Raw genomic sequence first — 18,696 nt, 5'->3', positions numbered from 1 at the left:
ATTGCTATGTTATAGCTGCCATAAACGGTTTTTCTTTTACCAACTTATTTTACAAAGCCCTGACGTTAAATAAAAATTCCTCACATATTGCTTCTTTATATAAATGATAATACATATTCATTTTCTAAATTACAAGATATGTTTTGTGCTATTTTCATATATTATATATAGGGGCTTTGTATATATATATATATATATACACACACACACACACACACACTACAGCTTTTTATTTGTAAAACTTCAACTACTCGAAGACTTTAATCAAAACCCAATTCGGCGGGATAAACTTCAGATCTGGCAACACGGTCCAGGACCCACCCGTGGCGTTTTATAGCCTACCCGTTTGCGATCGAATCCAATTCACGAACTGTGATTGGTTTTAAATTTAGCTTACGCGCTCCCCGTAATGCTTCTCAATGTGATGTGTTAGCCAATCAGAGCGTATAAGGCGGGATTTGTCTGAATACGGGTTGGAAAATTAAACAACGCAACCATTAGAAGGTTAGAAGCGCTTCCGGCTTAGGGGCTTTGTGAGCGCGGCTTCATTCGCTCTCACACTGTTGCATGCGTCTGTTTCAGCTCAACAGGCCTCCGCACACGGTGTCTGTAAGTAAATGTAAATAACCCTACGTGAAAACAATAGACGCGTTTAATTCAACAGTCGATAAAGACGTAACAAATCAGCGGGCCGAAGCGTCGTCGTGTAAAGCCGAAATCCGTCCAGCGCTTTGTAACCGAAGACGGTTAGCACTGAAGCTAACAGCGCCGTAGGATTTACCGCGTCTCGTCTGGACTTGATTCTGTAACCCCACAGTGTTTGTTTGTGAAAATTAAATATCTATTCGACGCTTTCGGTTGTCCGAGTGAACCTAGCGACACGTTTTAAAGGCACTTGTGCAACATTCTGCCTTTAGTAAGTTGGCCTAGTGTTCCTAGCGCAGCCGAGCTCCTTCCACATGGTGCACTGCGAGGCCGCTGTGCGAGCTAACAAGCTAACCTGAGGTGCTACGCTACCAGGGTAACGGCTGCACTTATACACAGCGGTTAATATCGTGTAATAACGAGCTGAGTGTGTAATTAACGTGAAGTAATCAATCAACAGAAATGTGCAACACCGTTTAATCGGCCGGTCCTCAAGAAACTCTGTCTGACCTCAGAGGACCTGCTGGTTCTTCTTAGTTTCTAACTAGCTGCTCTTTAGGAGTTTAGTATTAAAGATTACTTGAAAAAGCATTATTTATGTCAATGATCAATAATCGGCCGTTAATTGGTCCGCTAACACTAGCTTTGGTGTTGAGTTCGGACATGAAACGATGCTAATGCTAACAACCGGCATTAGCTACATATACGGCACGCTGTTATTCAGGGATTAAAGTCATCCTGGGGCGTTGAGTTTATCCCCAAATCCTCCAGCGGTGAATAAATAAAGAGCATCCGGCTGTACACTGACCACATCAGCCGCTAAGAGCTGTGTGTTTATTCAGCCTCCATTACCGGCCGTCTCTAGGCCTTTATCCTGATTAACTTCGGTCATGTTAGCAACTTGTTAGCATACACAGTGAGATCACTGTTAATTTGTTTAGGTTCGCGGTGTAATTAATGTTATTTTTATTGCCGACGCCTGTGTGGATTGCATCTGCGACTTTAAGTCACAGGTCTTGTACATTTTATTTTTCTCTACTCTAAACATCACTTTATCAACTCAGGACCGACTGGTTGTTAGCTGATTAGTTGAATTATCAAGCAGTGGCTAAGTGGTTAAAGATGTAAACCACTGATCCGAAGGTTACTGGTTCGAATCGCAGCACAAGCTGCTTCTCCTGGGTGACTGAGCCAGACAAATCCTCACCTCTTCTGTCACTCGGGTGAACATATCATGTAAATGAACTGGGTGTGTTGTGAGCAGGGAATACACTGAACTCCTTTGGTTTACAGAATGCTCGACGGTTGAGAAACTGTGGTAAATTGTGTGTGTGTGTGTAGGATGGAGTGGCAGCCAGATGAACAAGGACTCCAGCAGGTCCTTCAGCTCCTGAAAGACTCTCAGTCCCCAAACACGGCCACACAGAGAGCTGTGCAGCAAGTATCCTACTCATTGGATTGTCTTTTCTTGTCTGAAGCTTGACCTTATTGAATGCTTGGGTGCATTTTTTTTTTTTCCACAAACTATGCAAATGACGTCCAGAGATTGAATAAATAAGCAGTCCAGGACGAGCAGGTGTCATGTCTGGGATGTTAACTTTAAATTGTGGTTGTCTGACAGGCATTTAGGTTCAATAACTAGAGGTAAGGAGCAAATCCTACTACCAGGTGAGTTTTACAAAATAAAAAGGTTTATAGGAGTATATGTTTAAATGCACCTTGATACTGTAACTGTATCACAAGCTACTCTTTTTCAAGCCTGTTACCTGCTGGCACAACATAGTTAAATGTACTGGGAGAAAATTAAGTCTCTACTGTACATAGACTTAGACTATCCATGTTAATGGATGAATAGAGGACACTCATGCTTTTACTTATTATAGAGATCATAGGTGGGATGTTCTTCATTGTGTGTATATAAGCCCCAGGTGAAAATGTCTTAATCATCCTCTCAGGGAGCGTGTATGGTGTGGTAATGGGCAGAAGACCTCCTCTTAACATAAACTGGATCTTTCCAGCGAGCGTTAGCAGGAACAAGATGCTTTTGCAATACAAGACAGTATTGGAGCAGGATTGTTGTTTTTTTCTAGTTTGCACCTGTCTCAAGGATTGCAGACATCCGTTGAAAATCATTCACTGTGCTAATATAAGATAATATAGCCAACAACCTTTCATGCCAAAGTCTTGATTTTGCAAGCTTTTCAGATGTGGTTTGGTGAGAGTTGGGTGATTCATAATTTTTTTAAATAAAAAGGTTTAAGGGAATTGCATCTTGACTACAACTTTTACACATTTAAACTGATTTAGTCCTGATATTTAATTGCACAGTAAAACCAGATGTGAATTTTGTGCTTATTTTGTCTTGGTGTGACACTTGTGTCTCTAAATTTTAACATCCTCCTCATATCTTATGCGTTTCTTTCATCCTGGCTGCAGACAGGGTCCGAGTTTACACCCTAATTCGGCATTTTAGTGTCATGGCTGTTTTAAAATGTAACACTTTTTTTAATAATGGCCTTTTGGGATCGGTTGTGCTGGTACAGCTGGTGCATTGGTGGAAGGGCAGATTTTACTGTGCTTGGTGAATTTCTTTAACCATGTCCTCAGAAACTAGAGCAGCTGAACCAGTTTCCAGATTTCAACAACTATCTCATCTTCGTCTTGACTCGACTAAAATCTGAGGGTAAGTTTTGATCTAATATTATTTGCGGTTCAACTCTCCACCTTCTGTTTTCAGCTTGTTTCTTGCTTCACCACTTTTTTTTACCCCTTCTTTTTAATTCCTCTCCTATTAAACATTAACCTGGTTACCCTTTTGTTCGTCTTGCATCTTCCCTCTTCCTAGTTGGAGCCACTTTATGGTTAACCTGTGTTTCTTACCCCTCACAGATGAGCCGACACGGTCACTCAGCGGTCTGATTCTGAAGAACAACGTAAAGGCCCACTACCAGAACTTTCCACCAGCAGTGGCAGACTTCATCAAGCAGGAATGTCTGAGCAACATTGGGGACCCTTCTCCCCTCATTCGCGCTACAATCGGTATGTCTTCTGTGGGAAAAAAAAAATGCAGTTCTGTATGTTGTTCTATATACTGGAGTCTCTAATTCTCAGTCCTACTAAAGTAACCTCTCCATGTCTGAACCAGTATATACCAAATAGGGTCTTGATATAGATTTGGTATTGAATTGCTTCCCAACTGCTAAAGGGATACACAATCTGCTACTTAATATTTTATGTGGCCAAAAGGTGTCTGATATTTGCTGAATAACCCATGCTCATAAAATGGTGCGATGCTGATAAAGGAATCTAATGGTGTCACCCACGCAGGTATCCTGATCACAACCATCGCCTCTAAAGGGGAGCTGCAGACGTGGCCCGAGCTGCTGCCTCAGCTCTGCAGCCTGCTCAACTCAGAAGATTACAACACATGCGAGGTTTTTGCTTGTCTTCTCATTTACAATACGTTAGATTTCACATTCAAGTGTTGTGGTATTTTTTTTTTCCCGTGTAGTATTCAGAAGATAGTGAGGGGAGATTTGAGAAGCTGTGGTGGCCATGTGCCCCTGACTGAGATTTAGCTTGTGTTAGGTGTCATTTTAATTGTGGCTTTTGTAATACCTGAGAAGGAGACACTTCATATATTTAATACCTCCGTCTCAGGCTGCCGGCAGCTAACCAGAGCAAGCAGGTGGGCAGGAACAATCAATTGGTGGCACATTACAATCCATGAAAATGGAGAAGGGTGGGAGCTAAATCCCATCGGTTAAATAAAGCAAGTCTGGATGAGTATTCCTTTGAAATAAAGTCACAATAGCTTGTTTCTGGTATTAAGAAATGGATTGCACTAAAGTGTTTACAATGTTTTTCTTTACCAAGTATTAAACAAAGAGTAAACCGTATAACAACAAATGTTAACTATAGTTGGTGTCACTGGTGATCAGTATTTAATTTCTGAAACATTTTATTATAAAACATGCTTTAACATGGGGTTACCTCTGTGTTCTCTTTCCTTTATGCTCAGGGATCATTTGGTGCCCTGCAGAAGATATGTGAAGACTCCTCTGAGCTGCTGGACAGTGATGCATTGAACCGGCCTCTAAACATCATGATCCCTAAATTCCTGCAGTTCTTCAAGCACTGTAGCCCTAAGATTAGGTATGTCAGGAGATGAACCACAACTTTTTTACCATGCATCTTGCTTGAGCTGCGGAGTGCCTATTACACAGATAAAGCTTTTGTAACGGATCGTTTTCTGTATCTTCAGATCTCATGCTATTGCTTGTGTGAACCAGTTTATCATTGGTCGAGCTCAAGCTCTGATGGACAATATCGACCCCTTTATCGAGGTAACTCATGATTTAGTATGTTTGCTATAAATGGTCGTTTGTCCCGCTGCCATTTTTAACATCTGACTTGTCTTTCTGTGGTTTGATAGAGTCTATTTGCGCTGGCTGCAGATGAAGACTCTGAGGTCAGAAAGAATGTTTGTCGAGCACTGGTCATGCTGCTTGAGGTCCGAATTGACCGCCTTATCCCACACATGCACAGTATTGTTCAGGTACGCCATCTCTTCTCAAAGCAGCTTTAAAATATATTTTGTTTGTTTATTTAATTGTAAGTATTAATATTTATTGATGTATATATTTTTTGCATTTTCAGTACATGCTACAGCGCACACAGGACCCGGATGAGAACGTGGCTCTGGAGGCTTGTGAGTTTTGGCTCACGCTAGCTGAACAACCCATCTGCAAAGAAGTTCTGTCTGGACATCTGGTTCAGTGAGTCATCAGTTAAATACATTATAAGCTCTAAATATGTTTTTAGAAATTAGCCAGCCTGGCTTTCAAGGAGCTTGTAAGACTAATTTCTTTCAGGTTATGCCTTTTTTTCCCCTCTTGGGGTCATGTAGCCTCTTTGTGGCTAAATGCTGCTGACACTGCATGTATAGTTTGGCTGTAATGTGCACTTCTTGACCTCTCGGTCACTAAACCTGACTAAAATTGACCCAGTAGAAATGACCCAGCTTGGCCCACATTTTGGTGGGAAAAAGTATTTACAAAGCATATTTATAAAAATGCATTTATTGACTTTGATCCATTATGATAGTCACAGGCAACAGTGTCAAGTAAAACTCCTCGAGATAATGTAGAAAACCTGTAGACGAACCACGGTCAGAAAGGAATCTCTGCTTTTTTTTTTTTTTTTTTTTATTGGCACCAGATTGTGTGATTGAGTCACCCGAACTTTTCCACAAATGTATGTTATGAAATGAAGAACGAATGAAATTTAATTTCAGCAGCTGTTAGCACAATACATCCATATGTCTTAAATCTGCTTCTCTTTAGACTGATTCCTATACTGGTAAATGGAATGAAGTACTCTGAAATCGACATAATCCTGCTGAAGGTGAGCACACGTTTGCTTTTATCCGCTTTTGTCTGGTGCGTGGTGTTGGGAATGACGACATCTACAATCTTGAGACTCGTCTATGATGTTTCATGTATTCATACTGTCTGACCCAAAGGTCTTATGTCTGCCGTTCACTGTGTTTGATGTACATACTGTACTTGTGGGAATGGAAGCGTTTCTGTAATGTTAAGCAGACTGTAGAGTATTACTGCTCATGTGAGCTTGCTGTGTGGGTGGAAGGTGTGATTTCTCTTAACTCATTTGTCATGCATCACAAGCAGTTGTGTGAAAAAATGGTCATGCTGTTCAAATTAGAACTTGGTTTTCTGTTACACATTGGAATAAATCATTTCAACCCATAGGCCCATTATATTCCCATGGCGATGTTTTGTCTCAGACTAATCAGAGCGTACTAAGATTAAAAACTGCACAGCCATTGTGTTTATTTGAGGAGATTCATCTACTGTTTATTTGACTGTAGGGTGACGTGGAGGAGGATGAGGCTATTCCGGACAGCGAACAAGACATTAAACCACGTTTCCACAAATCTCGAACAGTCACCCTACAGCACGAGGGAGGTGAGGGAGAGGAGGGGGAGGACATTGATGAAGACGATGATGACGACGATGACACGCTCTCTGACTGGAATCTACGTAAGTGCTTATGTCTGGTTATGTTTTGTTATTCCCTCTGCCCACCTTTTTTTTGTGGAAGATTAGAGTGTATCTAATCAAGTTATAGATGGTTACATACTGGTAGTAAGTGTGTAGTAACAAAAAGCAGCATTATGATTAAATATGTACGAGATGGCGAGGGCCTTGCTGGTTTCATTGGAGGTGATGACACTTTTTAAACCTTGACTGTCTGTGATGTTCAAGTATTCATACTGTCTGATCCACTGCTGCCAGAGATGCCAATCAATCCATAATAAATGCCTAAAGCTAAAATAAATTGTAAGGCATAACGATGACTGAATCTGGAATATCTCCCAATCATATACCAGCTTGATAATGTTTCTTATAGAAAGCTTTCTTTTGAAGAAATGCATAATGTTAACATGCATTTTAAATCTGTTTGGACTTCTTTAAAGAGCATCTTCCTTCCATTTTTAGGTAAATGCTCAGCTGCAGCACTGGACGTGTTGGCGAATGTGTTCCGGGATGAGTTGCTACCCCACCTGCTCCCTCTGCTGAAGGACTTGCTGTTTCATCCCGATTGGGTGATCAAGGAGTCTGGCATCCTGGTTCTGGGTGCCATTGCTGAGGGTATTTGAATCTTTCTTTCTTTCTCTCTTTCTCTCTTTTTCTTTCTTTCACTATGTGACCTTTCTAGCTGATCCTCAAACGTTAGCACATTTGTATGTTTGTGACTGAAGAAGTAAAACTGCTCACTCTCTTGTTCCTGTGTTCCTTCTCTTCTTCGTATAGGGTGTGTGCAGGGAATGGTTCCCTACCTGCCAGAGTTGATTCCTCACTTAATTCAGTGTCTCTGTGATAAGAAAGCTCTGGTGCGCTCCATCGCCTGCTGGACGCTGAGTCGCTACGCTCACTGGGTGGTGAGCCAGCCGCCTGACTCCTACCTCAAACCACTCATGACTGAGCTACTCAAACGCATTCTTGATGGCAATAAGAGGGTGCAGGAGGCTGCCTGCAGGTATGTGTGTGTAAAATGGCAACAATAACATTGTCAGCAAAGGTTTTATTTATGATTGAGCATCTGATGAAGGGCTTCTAGGATTGATAGGAAAGGTTATATCATGTACAGTGACATGTGGTCATGACTAAATGTTTAATCTATAACAGTCATAGAAACCATTTCTTTTTCTATGCTTATATACACATACGTAAGTTTTGATTCTTAGTTATTGAAAAATATCACTTTAGTATTACCTGACCAATCTCAAACAACTAGTGCTGTCTGAAAATCATTTGACCATCGACTGACCTAACTTCAAGTAGTGAGTCAAACGTACAGCTTTGTTGCAAGTATGCATTCACAGAGCAACCAGTTTTGGCTTAGTTACTTGTAGAATTAAATTTCTTAAGCACTATTTCTATATTGTATGTGCTTTTGAAATTCTTTCTGATTTTCTTTGTGTGCTTCCCAGTGGTTTACCTGGATGAATGTCAAATGTTCTGTTTATATGTAAACCTATAACTCAACAATGACCCTCTACCAGAAAGGTCAATCAGGAGCCTGCGACAAAGCTAGATTACAGAAGCCCAACTTCACACCCGTGGTTTCTTTTCTTGCAGTGCGTTTGCGACTCTGGAGGAGGAGGCATGCACAGAGCTTGTTCCCTATCTTGGCTTTATTCTGGACACACTGGTCTTTGCTTTTGGAAAATACCAGCACAAGAACCTGCTCATTCTCTATGATGCCATTGGGACACTGGCTGACTCTGTGGGCCATCATCTCAATCAGCCTGTGAGTTTTCCGTACTGAAATAAGGACTGATTTAAAAAAAAAAAAAAAAAAAAAATGCTTTGTATGTATATATCTAAATTAATAATAAGTTGAAATCCCCTTTTGCTTAGTCTTGCTATATTTACTCATTCTCACAGGAATATATCCAGAAGCTGATGCCTCCTCTCATCCAGAAATGGAATGAGCTGAAAGACGAGGACAAGGATCTGTTCCCTTTGCTGGAGGTGAGGAAGTAATGAAGTCATTATAGGATTAATTAAATGCTGTGTTAAATACAGTTTCCTGTATTGCCTAGTGGGTGTATTTTTGTTGATTTATCTCTCTTATTCTCTAGTGTCTATCATCAGTGGCCACAGCTCTGCAGAGTGGCTTCCTGCCCTACTGTGAACCAGTGTATCAGCGCTGTGTCACTCTGGTGCAGAAAACCCTCGCTCAGGCAATGGTGAATGCATATACATGGCAAAAACTCACACATGCATGCTGCCTGATTAGTGTTTGTTTACAATCACTCTGTATGGTGCAGTTATATTACTATCATGCAGGAGCAGCACAGTGCATTAAATCATGCAGTCCCTCTGCACACAGAATGGATTTATTTATTTATTTATTTTATTCTGTGTAAACACTGAAGACTGCTCCCAGGAGTTCGGTACTCTTCAGCCCATCTGGCACCAACAACCAGGAACAAGTCATAGAGATTACACATTTCCCCATTCTGATTATTGATTTAAACATTAACTATTATACCATCCAAGTACCTTTTGGGATAATTGTTTCAACATGCTACTATTTGGGATGCACTAATTCGGGTGTAGGACATTATTTTATGCGTAAACTCCTACCAGTCATCAAAGAACTAAAACAAATGTCTGTAGCAAATGTTTAATGATGAATCAGTTATTCTTTTTTTTTTTGGCATTCGGTTACTGCAATTAGCTTCTGTAAGGAGAATAAATAAAACTGTCTTTTCTGGGTATTTTCCCTGATCTTTCTCTTGTCCTTTATAGATGTATAACCAGCACCCAGAGCAGTATGAGGCTCCTGATAAGGACTTCATGATTGTGGCTCTGGATCTCCTGAGTGGCTTGGCCGAGGGCCTTGGAGGTCATGTTGAGAGACTGGTGGCTCGCAGCAACATTATGACTCTCCTCTTCCAGTGCATGCAGGTACAACAGAGAGGCAAAACCTTGTGCATGACTAAATAAATATATATACATGTATGTTTGGAAGGCTAAAATGTTTTCTGTGTAGGACACTATGCCAGAGGTAAGGCAGAGCTCATTTGCTCTTTTGGGAGATCTGACCAAGGCCTGCTTCCTTCATGTCAAACCCTGCATTTGTGAGTCCTGCTTTGGCATTTGTTCTCCTAATGTTATAAAGCATTGTAGCAGTGTTCATGCCAGATTCCTGTGCAGTGTGTAAGGGGTGTTGATAATGGAGTATGATCTATTTGTGTGTGTTCTGCAGCCGAGTTCATGCCTATTTTGGGGCTAAACCTGAACCCAGAGTTCATTTCTGTGTGTAATAATGCCACCTGGGCCATCGGTGAGATCTCCATACAGATGGGTGAGTTTCGATGTCTGGGAAAAGAAAACTCCCTCCATCCACTGCATGTCTGTAATATGTGTGGTTACAATCAAACAAAATTTTAAGTTCCCTTGGACAAGAATACAGATCTCGTCTACCTAAAGCTTGGTTATATCCACTGTAAATTTAAACCTGTTAAGTCTTGATAAAATGGGTATTGGAGAAAGCTGCATTCCTTCTACATTGAAATTCCTATTTAAAGCAATTTTAGATGCTTGTGCTTTCTTTAGGTTTATATCCACAAATGCAACGCAGCTAGTGAAAATGAGTTTCTGTATTAATCTTTCTGTATTTTTCTAATTATTTTCTCCACACCTTTGACTAAATCTCCTGAAGGCTCACACAAAAAAGTACGATTTTTGATTCTTTTCTACAGAATAGTTAGTTGTTGTCTATGGTAATCACACACATTACATATGTATTAGGTGGAGAGTAAGTTGAAAAAGTACAAATGTACACTAACCTGCCTCTTCAATAGGAACACCAGTAGCCTTGTGTTCAATTAATTATCCAGTCAATTCTAATCCTACACTTTCCTCCATTCTGATGCAACTCTATTTGATGCTCCTGACCTGTGTCTGTATGTTTCCATGCATTGCAAATCTGGCACATGATTGGTATGAACGACTTAAAATAGGTGTGCATGTGTTCCTATTAATGTGGCCAGTGAGTGTATTTCATATGAACGATAAAATTACCATTAGTTTGAGAAAGATGCTAAGACAGCTTGTTTGTGTGTACTCTTAGTCCTGTTTACTCTTGTTTTAGTCGTACTGCTGGGCATCTTTGTGTATGTGTGCATTCGTTTTTGCATGCTAGGCTGCAGGCAGGCTAGTGACAGTGTTTGGTGTCTCTACAGGCTCAGGTGACAGGAAGCAGGGAGGTGATTGTACAGGTGAGATAGGAAGGAAGCTGATCGTTTTATGTGAAAACGGACTGCTTTACTTTATCTGAAATAGTTTACCCCAGTGCTTAGTGATATTCAGTACTGGTTGGTTGCTCTTTTATTTCCCCTGTATGTTGTGTCTCAGAGCTGTTTTCTCTTGTGGTCTCAGGTGCAGAGATGGAGCCATATGTGGGGCTGGTGCTTAACAACCTGGTAGAGATTATAAATAGACCCAATACTCCCAAGACTCTTCTGGAAAACACGGGTATGACTGTTACAGTGGGAGTTTGATGATTAACTGCAAAACAGACACTGAAGAAAATCAGAGCTGTGGAATTTCACACTTGAATAACACTTTGCTTTCTGTCTTGAAACAGCCATTACGATTGGTCGACTGGGATACGTTTGCCCTCAGGAGGTGGCACCCATGCTGCCTCAGTTCATACGTCCTTGGTGAGACTTTTGAATAAATGTCCACCCACAAAATACATCAACCCTCACTCGTGATTATTATAGTGCAGTTTTTCCCCACTTGAATTCTTAAGTATTTTTCTGTAATTCAGGTGCCAGTCACTCAGAAACATCAGGGACAATGAAGAGAAAGATTCAGCTTTCAGAGGCATCTGTTTAATGATTGGGGTAAATCCTGGAGGTGTGGTACAGGTAATTAAACTGCTCATTTTCAATTCAGTTTAAGAAAAGAGAAATGTTTGGCTCTTGCTTGGATATTTCCTCTGTTTGTGAATCCTAAATGCTCCACATGCCTCAGCAGAACAGCCTGTTATTGTAACGCTTGCTCTGTCTGTGTGCCATAGACCATGTGGAAAAATTCAGTAACTTGAATGACAATCAATTTGTTAATCACAAATGAATAAATGATTTTTTTATCTAATGAATGTTAACCCGGTTTTTTATTTATTTATTTTTCTTCATACAGGACTTCATTTTCTTCTGTGATGCTGTGGCATCTTGGGTGAACCCCAAAGACGACCTGCGAGACATGTTCTACAAGGTAACCATTTAAAAAAAAAAAAAAAAAAAAAAAAAAAAAGTTTTATATATTTCTCTGCTTAGTAAAGCTAAGGAGTCACTGCATGTAAAATGTGACCTGTTGCAGATCTTGCATGGCTTTAAAGACCAGGTTGGCGAGGAGAACTGGCAGCAGTTCTGTGAGCAGTTCCCCCCACAGCTGAAGGAGCGGCTATCGGCCTGCTATGGCGTTTAGATGCCCCTCTTCACTGACACAGGACACGCCTGTTAGGTACCAGCTCTTTGTTGATCTTCACCTCAGCCATTTTTATATGTAGCTAAATAGCATTGTTCAATAATGCATAGCCCTAGTTTTAGAAAGAGATGGTGTTTAGGTGCCTAGCTATTGACTCATTTTCAGACATCTGTACCTGACACCGTTTGCGCTATTCAGTGGGTCGGGTTGAGTTTGAAATTTCTTTTGGACATTTGGACCAAAAGCAGGCATTCAGATAGATTTGAAATAAACAATAGCGGTGTATCTGTTTTTGGATTTGAGTAGTTCATGCAGTGATCATCGTAAATATCATGGATTAAGTGTGTATGTTTGGAGTTGACACTTTTTATACAGGTTTTATTTAAAATGATAGACTTACTGCTTAAGAGATCCTGAATATAAATTGCTGATGGAGCTTTATATTTCTCTCATCATGCTTTATTGGAAAATCCTGAGCCAGAAGTTGTAACCTTTACAATGCCAACACTTTTCTCCTTTCTCCAGGTTGATTCTCCGGGAGGGTCACTGGGGGAACTCATCCATGTGTGTGTATTGCCCTGCTGCTGGAGGGGGGAGGCTGGCACGACGATCATCCCTGCACCCTGTGTCTGTGTGAGGGAGGGTGGGAAGGGTGGGAGGGGGTTAGGGGAAGCCAACCTCTGCATCAAACGCTGCGGTTTAGCGTCCCGCGCTCTGAGTAGGAATTTTAAATAAAAATGGAAGCAAAAAGGGATCTAGGCTGGGATAGAGGGAGGGAGGGAACTCGTAGGCAGGGCTTGCCACCTGATAACTCCACTGCTCTCTTCTGCTGCAAGAGAGCACTATCGGGAGGGGGGAGGCTGGGTGGCACCAATGTACCCACCAAAAGTACAGTCTAGTCTAAGCCCTGGCACCTCGACTAGACGCCTATAGCACACAAGCGCATTCAGTAGACCGGCACACTTGTTAGACAAGCTTAAGGCAACCTGTTGCCCGGGTGGTATTTCTGTAATGCATTCATAAGAAAACTACAATACCCTAAAATGTATTGGTTGACCACATCAATACTAAAATGACTTTTAACCACAGGGATTGTTGGCTAGAGGTAAGGCACGAGATATTTATACCAATAGGGAGATAAGTACTAGCACCTTTTTAAAATACGTGATTATTACCAGTAAGTACAGTGCATATTGTCTCGCTTTCAGGCTGTTTTGCATATTTTCAAGCTGTTGTCATTGTAACCACTTTGCAGCTGGCAGTTAAGGTCCATTATTCTCCCCGGCAGAGTGTTTCGTGTTGACTCTTATTCTGCTGTAACCAGAACAACCTTCAGGAACTGTAACTCTAGTGCTCACTGTTTTTTCCTTTCTTATGCTTGCTTAGATAAGGGAATGATAAAGGTTTGCATGACTCTGGACCCTTGGAGAAATCAGTGCAATGTGCAGGTGTCAAGTTATTTTTATTTTTTTTTTTTGTTTTCTTTTTTTCTTTTTTTTTTTAATTTCTTTTTAACTCAGAGAATCTCACTGTACAGTGTTAGCAGGTGTAGCTTTATTGTGAATCTTCTGTTAGGTCAGTGCGGATCGATGTTCCATTTCCTTCTTCAGCAGTAGTTTGTGAGCCGCGTTCACATCTAGATTTACTCCACTAAGAAACCATACTGCAGCCTGACCTTCCTGTAAATTAAGAGAATGCGCTGCTAATGCTTTTAAAAGCATATGTTATGAATTAAATGTTAAGGTGTCCGAACCCATTAAGGAGTTTTAATGCACTTTCTCTTATATGGAATTTCACACAGCAATCCAGCTGGCTGCATTAATGTCCGACCTGGTTAAAGGCGGGCTCCACGTAATGACACATTCACAGTGCGATAAAGATTAAATGGTGGCACACAAGCAAGCGCGTAAAGCGTTTAACTGGTAGTCGACTGTACTGACAGCTTTTATGTAACCACATTAGACTGGTTAGAACATTTGATAAAGCCATGTGTAGGCATGTCAATGGCGTAGATGATATAAATGCCTAGTCTAATTAAGTGGCAAATTTCTTCCAAGCTTAAAAGACTAATTTGTTCATTTCACTATGTGCACTGTGATTCAACTTGTAGTTTAACGTAAAAGCAAACGAGTGTCTCAAACTTTTAATGAAGGAAAGTTTTTTGTGTAGCTATGGCTAGGCACTTAATGCCGAATTAAAATTTTCTTGTACATCTTGATAAGACAAACACAGGTTATGAGATGCATTGAAGAATTGCACTGTTTCCCAGACAAAGCCCATAAACACTTGCAGTTTGTTCAGTGTGTTTGCCATATTAAGCTGACTTGACCTGAGGCCTTATAGGATGCACACTTGACTCATCTCTGCACAATCCTACATATTTGGCATTAATACCAAAAACGTACAAAAAGCAGAGGCTGTTTATATAGCCATAAAAGCAATAGCCATGTCTCTGCTACATTGCAGACGCTCGTGTGTCTTTGAGGTCCTCCAGGTTTGTGTTGTCTTAATTAAACTCGATGTAAAGTAAGTTTAGCATGCATGAAATGAAGACTCAGTGTGGTGCTTGTATAACGTCTTTTCTTCTGGATTTAAGTTCCTGTGATGAAATCATTTGACCACCACTGAGCCAGTAATGTGTGATTTGAAGTACCGTTTCAAATTTATTTGCTTCTTCAATAATAGCATTGACAATCTACTGAGCATCCACTGTCTACTCTTTTGCAAGCTGCTCCTTCCTCAGGAAGTAAGGAAATGATGAGTCAAATTTTGTTTGATAGGAATTCAGAGGAGGGGGATAACACCAAGTAATCAAGAATTTTCTGCACGTTGTTTTCTATCTATAAACCGATCTATTGTTAAGTAATTAATGTTGAAGTAATTTGAAGTTCATCCTAATGTGTGCAGGCCAGCCAAACCAATTCTAATCAGACAAAAATATCTGCTGTGATCTCCGTTACAACAAATACATTTTCTTAAACAATGCACAGCAAATTTCTTCTGCAATATGATTTTGTCCACATGTGCTTTTTTATTTTATTTATTTTTTTTGTTTTTTTGTTTATTTTATTTTGATTATATTTTGTGTTTTATAAGCACAAAGATTTATTTGGACTTTAAAAGTTTTTTTAATTATTTTCTTTTGTTTAAAGAATTTTGTTTGTTGTTTATCAACCAGTTCTAATGAGCATTATTTTTTTTATCAACAGTTTCCAACAAGCAATTAATATGGAAGGAGGGGAATGCATTTGAGCCTGTACTGTGTACTTAGGGAAAAAAAATCTGCTGACTGTAGTGGTTTTGTTTTTGTTTTTTTTCCTCTTCCACACCGTGGTGCAAACTCGTTTATCTCTCATCACCTTTCTGTTTTAATTCTGTGAAACCTGGAAATAAATTCTTTTCTACCAATGGGGTAACAAGTGTACTGTCTCATTTCAGTTGGTACAACAAATGTTTAACATGTGCATGTTGAAATTAGACTGTTGTGATGTCTGACTTGGAAATTTAGGTTTAGGATGTTTGAAATGTTTCACTATGAGAACATAATCCATTTGATGAAAGTGCATATGGACTTTTTCTGAAACCTAAAAAAAAAGTGCATTAAAGTCCTACAAAATTTAACACAACCCCTTTTTTTTATTATTTATTTATATTTTTTTTTAATTCTGCCACATTACATCTGTAATTTTTAACGTTCATATCCTATTTGTCTTGAGATCATTTATAATCAATAAATGATCATTAAAGTACTTAATTATGACCCAATTTGGGGGCAGCAGTGATTTGTGTGCTATTTGTTGAATTCATGTCCAATTTTGTTGTTTTTTCTTTAGAAAATTCTATAATGTACTTGCTTGGTGTTTTATTAGGAACACCTGCTCAACTGCAGTAAACTAAATCAGCCAATCATTTGGCAGTAATTCAGTCCATAATATAATGCAGATACAGGTCAAGCACTTCAGTCTTTGTTCACACCAACCATCAGAATAGGGTAAACCGGTCTTCTCTGTGATTTGAACTGTTGCATGTTTGTTGGTGCCAATGTGCTGGTTGAGTATTTAACTGCAGATCAAAAGGGAATTTCACACACACACACAACAGTGTCTAGTGTAGAATAATGCAGAAAAAAATAAAACAAAACCACACTTCAGTTGCACTCCTCTAAGCTAAGTAGAGAGAGTCCATCATGGACACACTCAGCAAAACCGAACAGAATATCAAGGAGAACAAAAGTTTTGTTTTGATGAACAGAGCTGTTTCACACGTGGCTTCAAAAAATTTCATATGTGTTGCTGTCTAATTCCTGTGAAGACTATCGCATGTGCAGTGTTGTATAAAGTATTAGAAAGCAATACTTGAGTAAAAGTACAAGTATCGTACTAGAAAAAGACTTGGTAGAAGTGAAAGTTACCTTTTAGAATATTACTCAAGTAAAAGTCTTAAAGTATCTGATATATACTGTACTTAAGTATCAAAAGCAATTTTACGATATTTAATGTACTTAAGTATTTGAAGTAAAAGTAAAAAGTAAAATTTCAGTGATTTTCGGTAGGCATAAGAGCAGGGGCAGTTCTAGGATTTCATCTTTAGGGGTTTTAGCCTTCAATGAGAATTTACAACAAGAGTTTTATATTATATATTATATGACTACATAGTAATCCAAAAGTTATGGTATTATTTAAAATGACAAAAGTGGACACCAAAATTTTATGCATGATGTAATGATGCCAGTGTTGAATCAGATCAGTTCATGTATGTGTGCATTCTCTACAAACAGTGTGTCCAATCCAGTGTGAATGCCAGTGTCAATCCAGTGTGTCATTAATATAAAAATATTCACAAGACAAATACCAAATCAATAAATGTTATTTTTATTTAGTATTGAATGGATTGTTTGCATTAATATTTTTTGTGCTATCAACTCTGGTAATAAGAATAGTGAAATTTCACTGCTTTTGGTTGCCGTATTTGCGGCTTTCAGCCGATTAACGTTATAGATAAACGCCTCCAGCTCTGACTGCGCGTGCACGCTGCGCGTGCCTGTGCTTCTCCGTAGAGCGTGCGGAGCGTAATGCAATCTAGGAGCAGTGATTCGCCAAAACCTCCCTTATTACAGTCGCACACATTTCTTCTGATTTTATTTTGTAGTAAAGAGTAACGATGATGCTTAGTGGAAATATAGCGGAGTAAAAGTATACATTTTATCTAGGAAATGTAGTGGAAGTAAAAGTGAAAGTTGACATAAATTTAAATAGTGAAGTAAAGTACAGATACGTGAAATTTCTACTTAAGTACAGTAACGCAGTATTTTTACTCCGTTACATTACAACACTGCGCATGTGATGCACGTGTTTAAGCGCGCTCTAGTAACACGTGGATGGGGGCGTGGTTTCCCTGGAATAGACCACGCCCATCAGGATAACTGACATGGCACTCAAACCATGAGAGCAAAATGTCCTACAGATACAGAGATACAGAGCCACTATTTTTTATTTATTTATTTTTCCATTTAATTTGCGACCCGTCTGTATTGGAAATTCTACTGTATTTTTTTTATGTTGTAACATAATTACATTTATTATCATAGCGTGTTAACTCACTCGGCCTGTGTTTAGATTGTTTGCGCATGCGCAGTCACGGACAGCCTGAACGCTCTAAGCTTCTACTTAAACGTCTCCTGAGAGCTGCGTGAAACATGGCCGACTCTATACAGCTCTTTTTATTACGTCTTCGTCTATCATGGGGTTGTAAGGTTGTTAATTGATAGTGTGGACCCATCTCACGAAGGCTACTCAATATATTTTAGATATATTATTGTACCTTGTTAGCTACAATGCTAACCCATGACTAGCCAGTTGCTTTTAACCGAATTGTACACACAGCAGTCAGGAAGCACCGGGTAAGTGTTTGTGTTAAATTAAAGTTAAATGCTAATTGTATATAATATATAATATATAATGCTAGTATATCAAATCAAACGAATTGGAAGTTAACTAGACGGTCTTCAACAGGACGGTTAAAACGGTTTAATTTGTTTCGAAAGTGTTTTTGTTTAACGTACAGCTTAATTTACTTGATCGGTGTGGACAATGTTTACAAATTTGCTAGTTTACTAACTAATATTAATCTTCCTGCAGGAATCCTGTGTGAAGTGTTTTGTACTGTTTGACAACATGGCTGGTGGTATTACAGAGACTGGAGAGCTGTACTCCCCTTTTGTGAGTGTTTAAAATGGTGAAAAAGTGATATTGTTCATTTAAAAAAAGGTTTTCTGTTGATTGATTGTGTTGCCTGTAGTGCGTCATTAAGGCAAAACATGGAAATGGTGAAAATAATAATAAAAATAATAATAATACATTTATCACTTCTTTTTGGTCTAATCGAGGAAATAAATAATGCACTTTTATACAAATAATTTTATAATGTTTATTATATCTAACAATACATCAGTAATCAACATTTTTATGGATTTCCTCTGTATTAATCCTTTCATTAGGGATAGTAAAGAAAATAAAGA

The 18,696-nt window shown here is 39.3% G+C and overlaps 2 protein-coding genes and 2 non-coding genes across 7 annotated transcripts in view; all 4 read left to right on the top strand.

The window, feature by feature from the left end:
* Positions 1-483: 483 nt before the first annotated feature.
* Positions 484-15,598, top strand: tnpo2a (transportin 2a). Of its 3 annotated transcripts, XM_060892046.1 has the most exons (26): positions 484-609; positions 1,987-2,086; positions 3,253-3,328; positions 3,535-3,684; positions 3,973-4,079; positions 4,667-4,800; positions 4,910-4,991; positions 5,081-5,203; positions 5,305-5,423; positions 5,991-6,051; positions 6,536-6,707; positions 7,167-7,319; positions 7,482-7,707; positions 8,310-8,481; positions 8,619-8,705; positions 8,816-8,923; positions 9,489-9,647; positions 9,733-9,820; positions 9,949-10,047; positions 10,928-10,963; positions 11,124-11,219; positions 11,332-11,407; positions 11,518-11,617; positions 11,892-11,966; positions 12,072-12,215; positions 12,705-15,598. In XM_060892046.1, exons 2-25 carry the CDS (start codon positions 1,988-1,990, stop codon positions 12,177-12,179), a joined length of 2,706 nt encoding a protein of 901 aa, XP_060748029.1. In that variant the 5' UTR covers positions 484-609; position 1,987; the 3' UTR covers positions 12,180-12,215; positions 12,705-15,598. The 3 variants fall into 3 exon arrangements, 2 of the variants coding, with proteins under 2 accessions (XP_060748029.1, XP_060748030.1); XM_060892047.1 differs by lacking the exon at positions 10,928-10,963; XR_009649881.1 differs by lacking the exons at positions 11,518-11,617; positions 11,892-11,966; positions 12,072-12,215; positions 12,705-15,598 and having other exon boundaries at positions 10,888-10,963; positions 11,332-11,348.
* Positions 6,097-6,167, top strand: LOC132861756 (small nucleolar RNA SNORD41). Its single transcript, XR_009649964.1, has one exon. It is a non-coding gene; the product is annotated as a small nucleolar RNA SNORD41 (small nucleolar RNA).
* LOC132861755 (small nucleolar RNA SNORD41) lies at positions 6,885-6,953 on the top strand. The gene has a single exon (XR_009649963.1). It is a non-coding gene; the product is annotated as a small nucleolar RNA SNORD41 (small nucleolar RNA).
* A 2,115-nt stretch (positions 15,599-17,713) lies between the features above and the next one.
* tmem104 (transmembrane protein 104) overlaps positions 17,714-18,696 on the top strand; it is a 44,274-nt gene continuing 43,291 nt past the window's right edge. The window contains exons 1-2 of one of the 2 annotated variants that reach the window (XM_060892546.1): positions 17,714-18,078; positions 18,317-18,397. In XM_060892546.1, coding sequence (XP_060748529.1) covers positions 18,353-18,397 — 45 coding nt within the window. In that variant the 5' untranslated portion in view covers positions 17,714-18,078; positions 18,317-18,352. The remainder of the gene's footprint in view (positions 18,079-18,316; positions 18,398-18,696) is intronic. The other variant, XM_060892545.1, reaches the window with a different exon arrangement.

The sequence above is a fragment of the Tachysurus vachellii genome, chromosome 18 (genome assembly GCF_030014155.1).
Source record: "Tachysurus vachellii isolate PV-2020 chromosome 18, HZAU_Pvac_v1, whole genome shotgun sequence".
Classification (NCBI taxonomy): Eukaryota; Metazoa; Chordata; class Actinopteri; order Siluriformes; family Bagridae; genus Tachysurus; species Tachysurus vachellii.
The sequence above is the reverse complement of the archived record's forward strand: the minus strand, read 5'-3'. Positions and strand labels throughout refer to the sequence as shown.

What these genes read in the sequence shown, in the direction of transcription:
- tnpo2a (XM_060892046.1), top strand. Translation starts at nt 1,988, where the DNA reads ATGGAGTGGCAGCCAGATGAACAAGGACTCCAGCAGGTCCTTCAGCTC. An exon ending in TCTGGGTGCCATTGCTGAGG is followed by an intron (nt 7,320 to 7,481) that starts GTATTTGAATCT and finishes TTCTTCGTATAG; the next exon opens with GGTGTGTGCAGGGAATGGTT. An exon ending in TCATGTCAAACCCTGCATTT is followed by an intron (nt 9,821 to 9,948) that starts GTGAGTCCTGCT and finishes TGTGTTCTGCAG; the next exon opens with CCGAGTTCATGCCTATTTTG.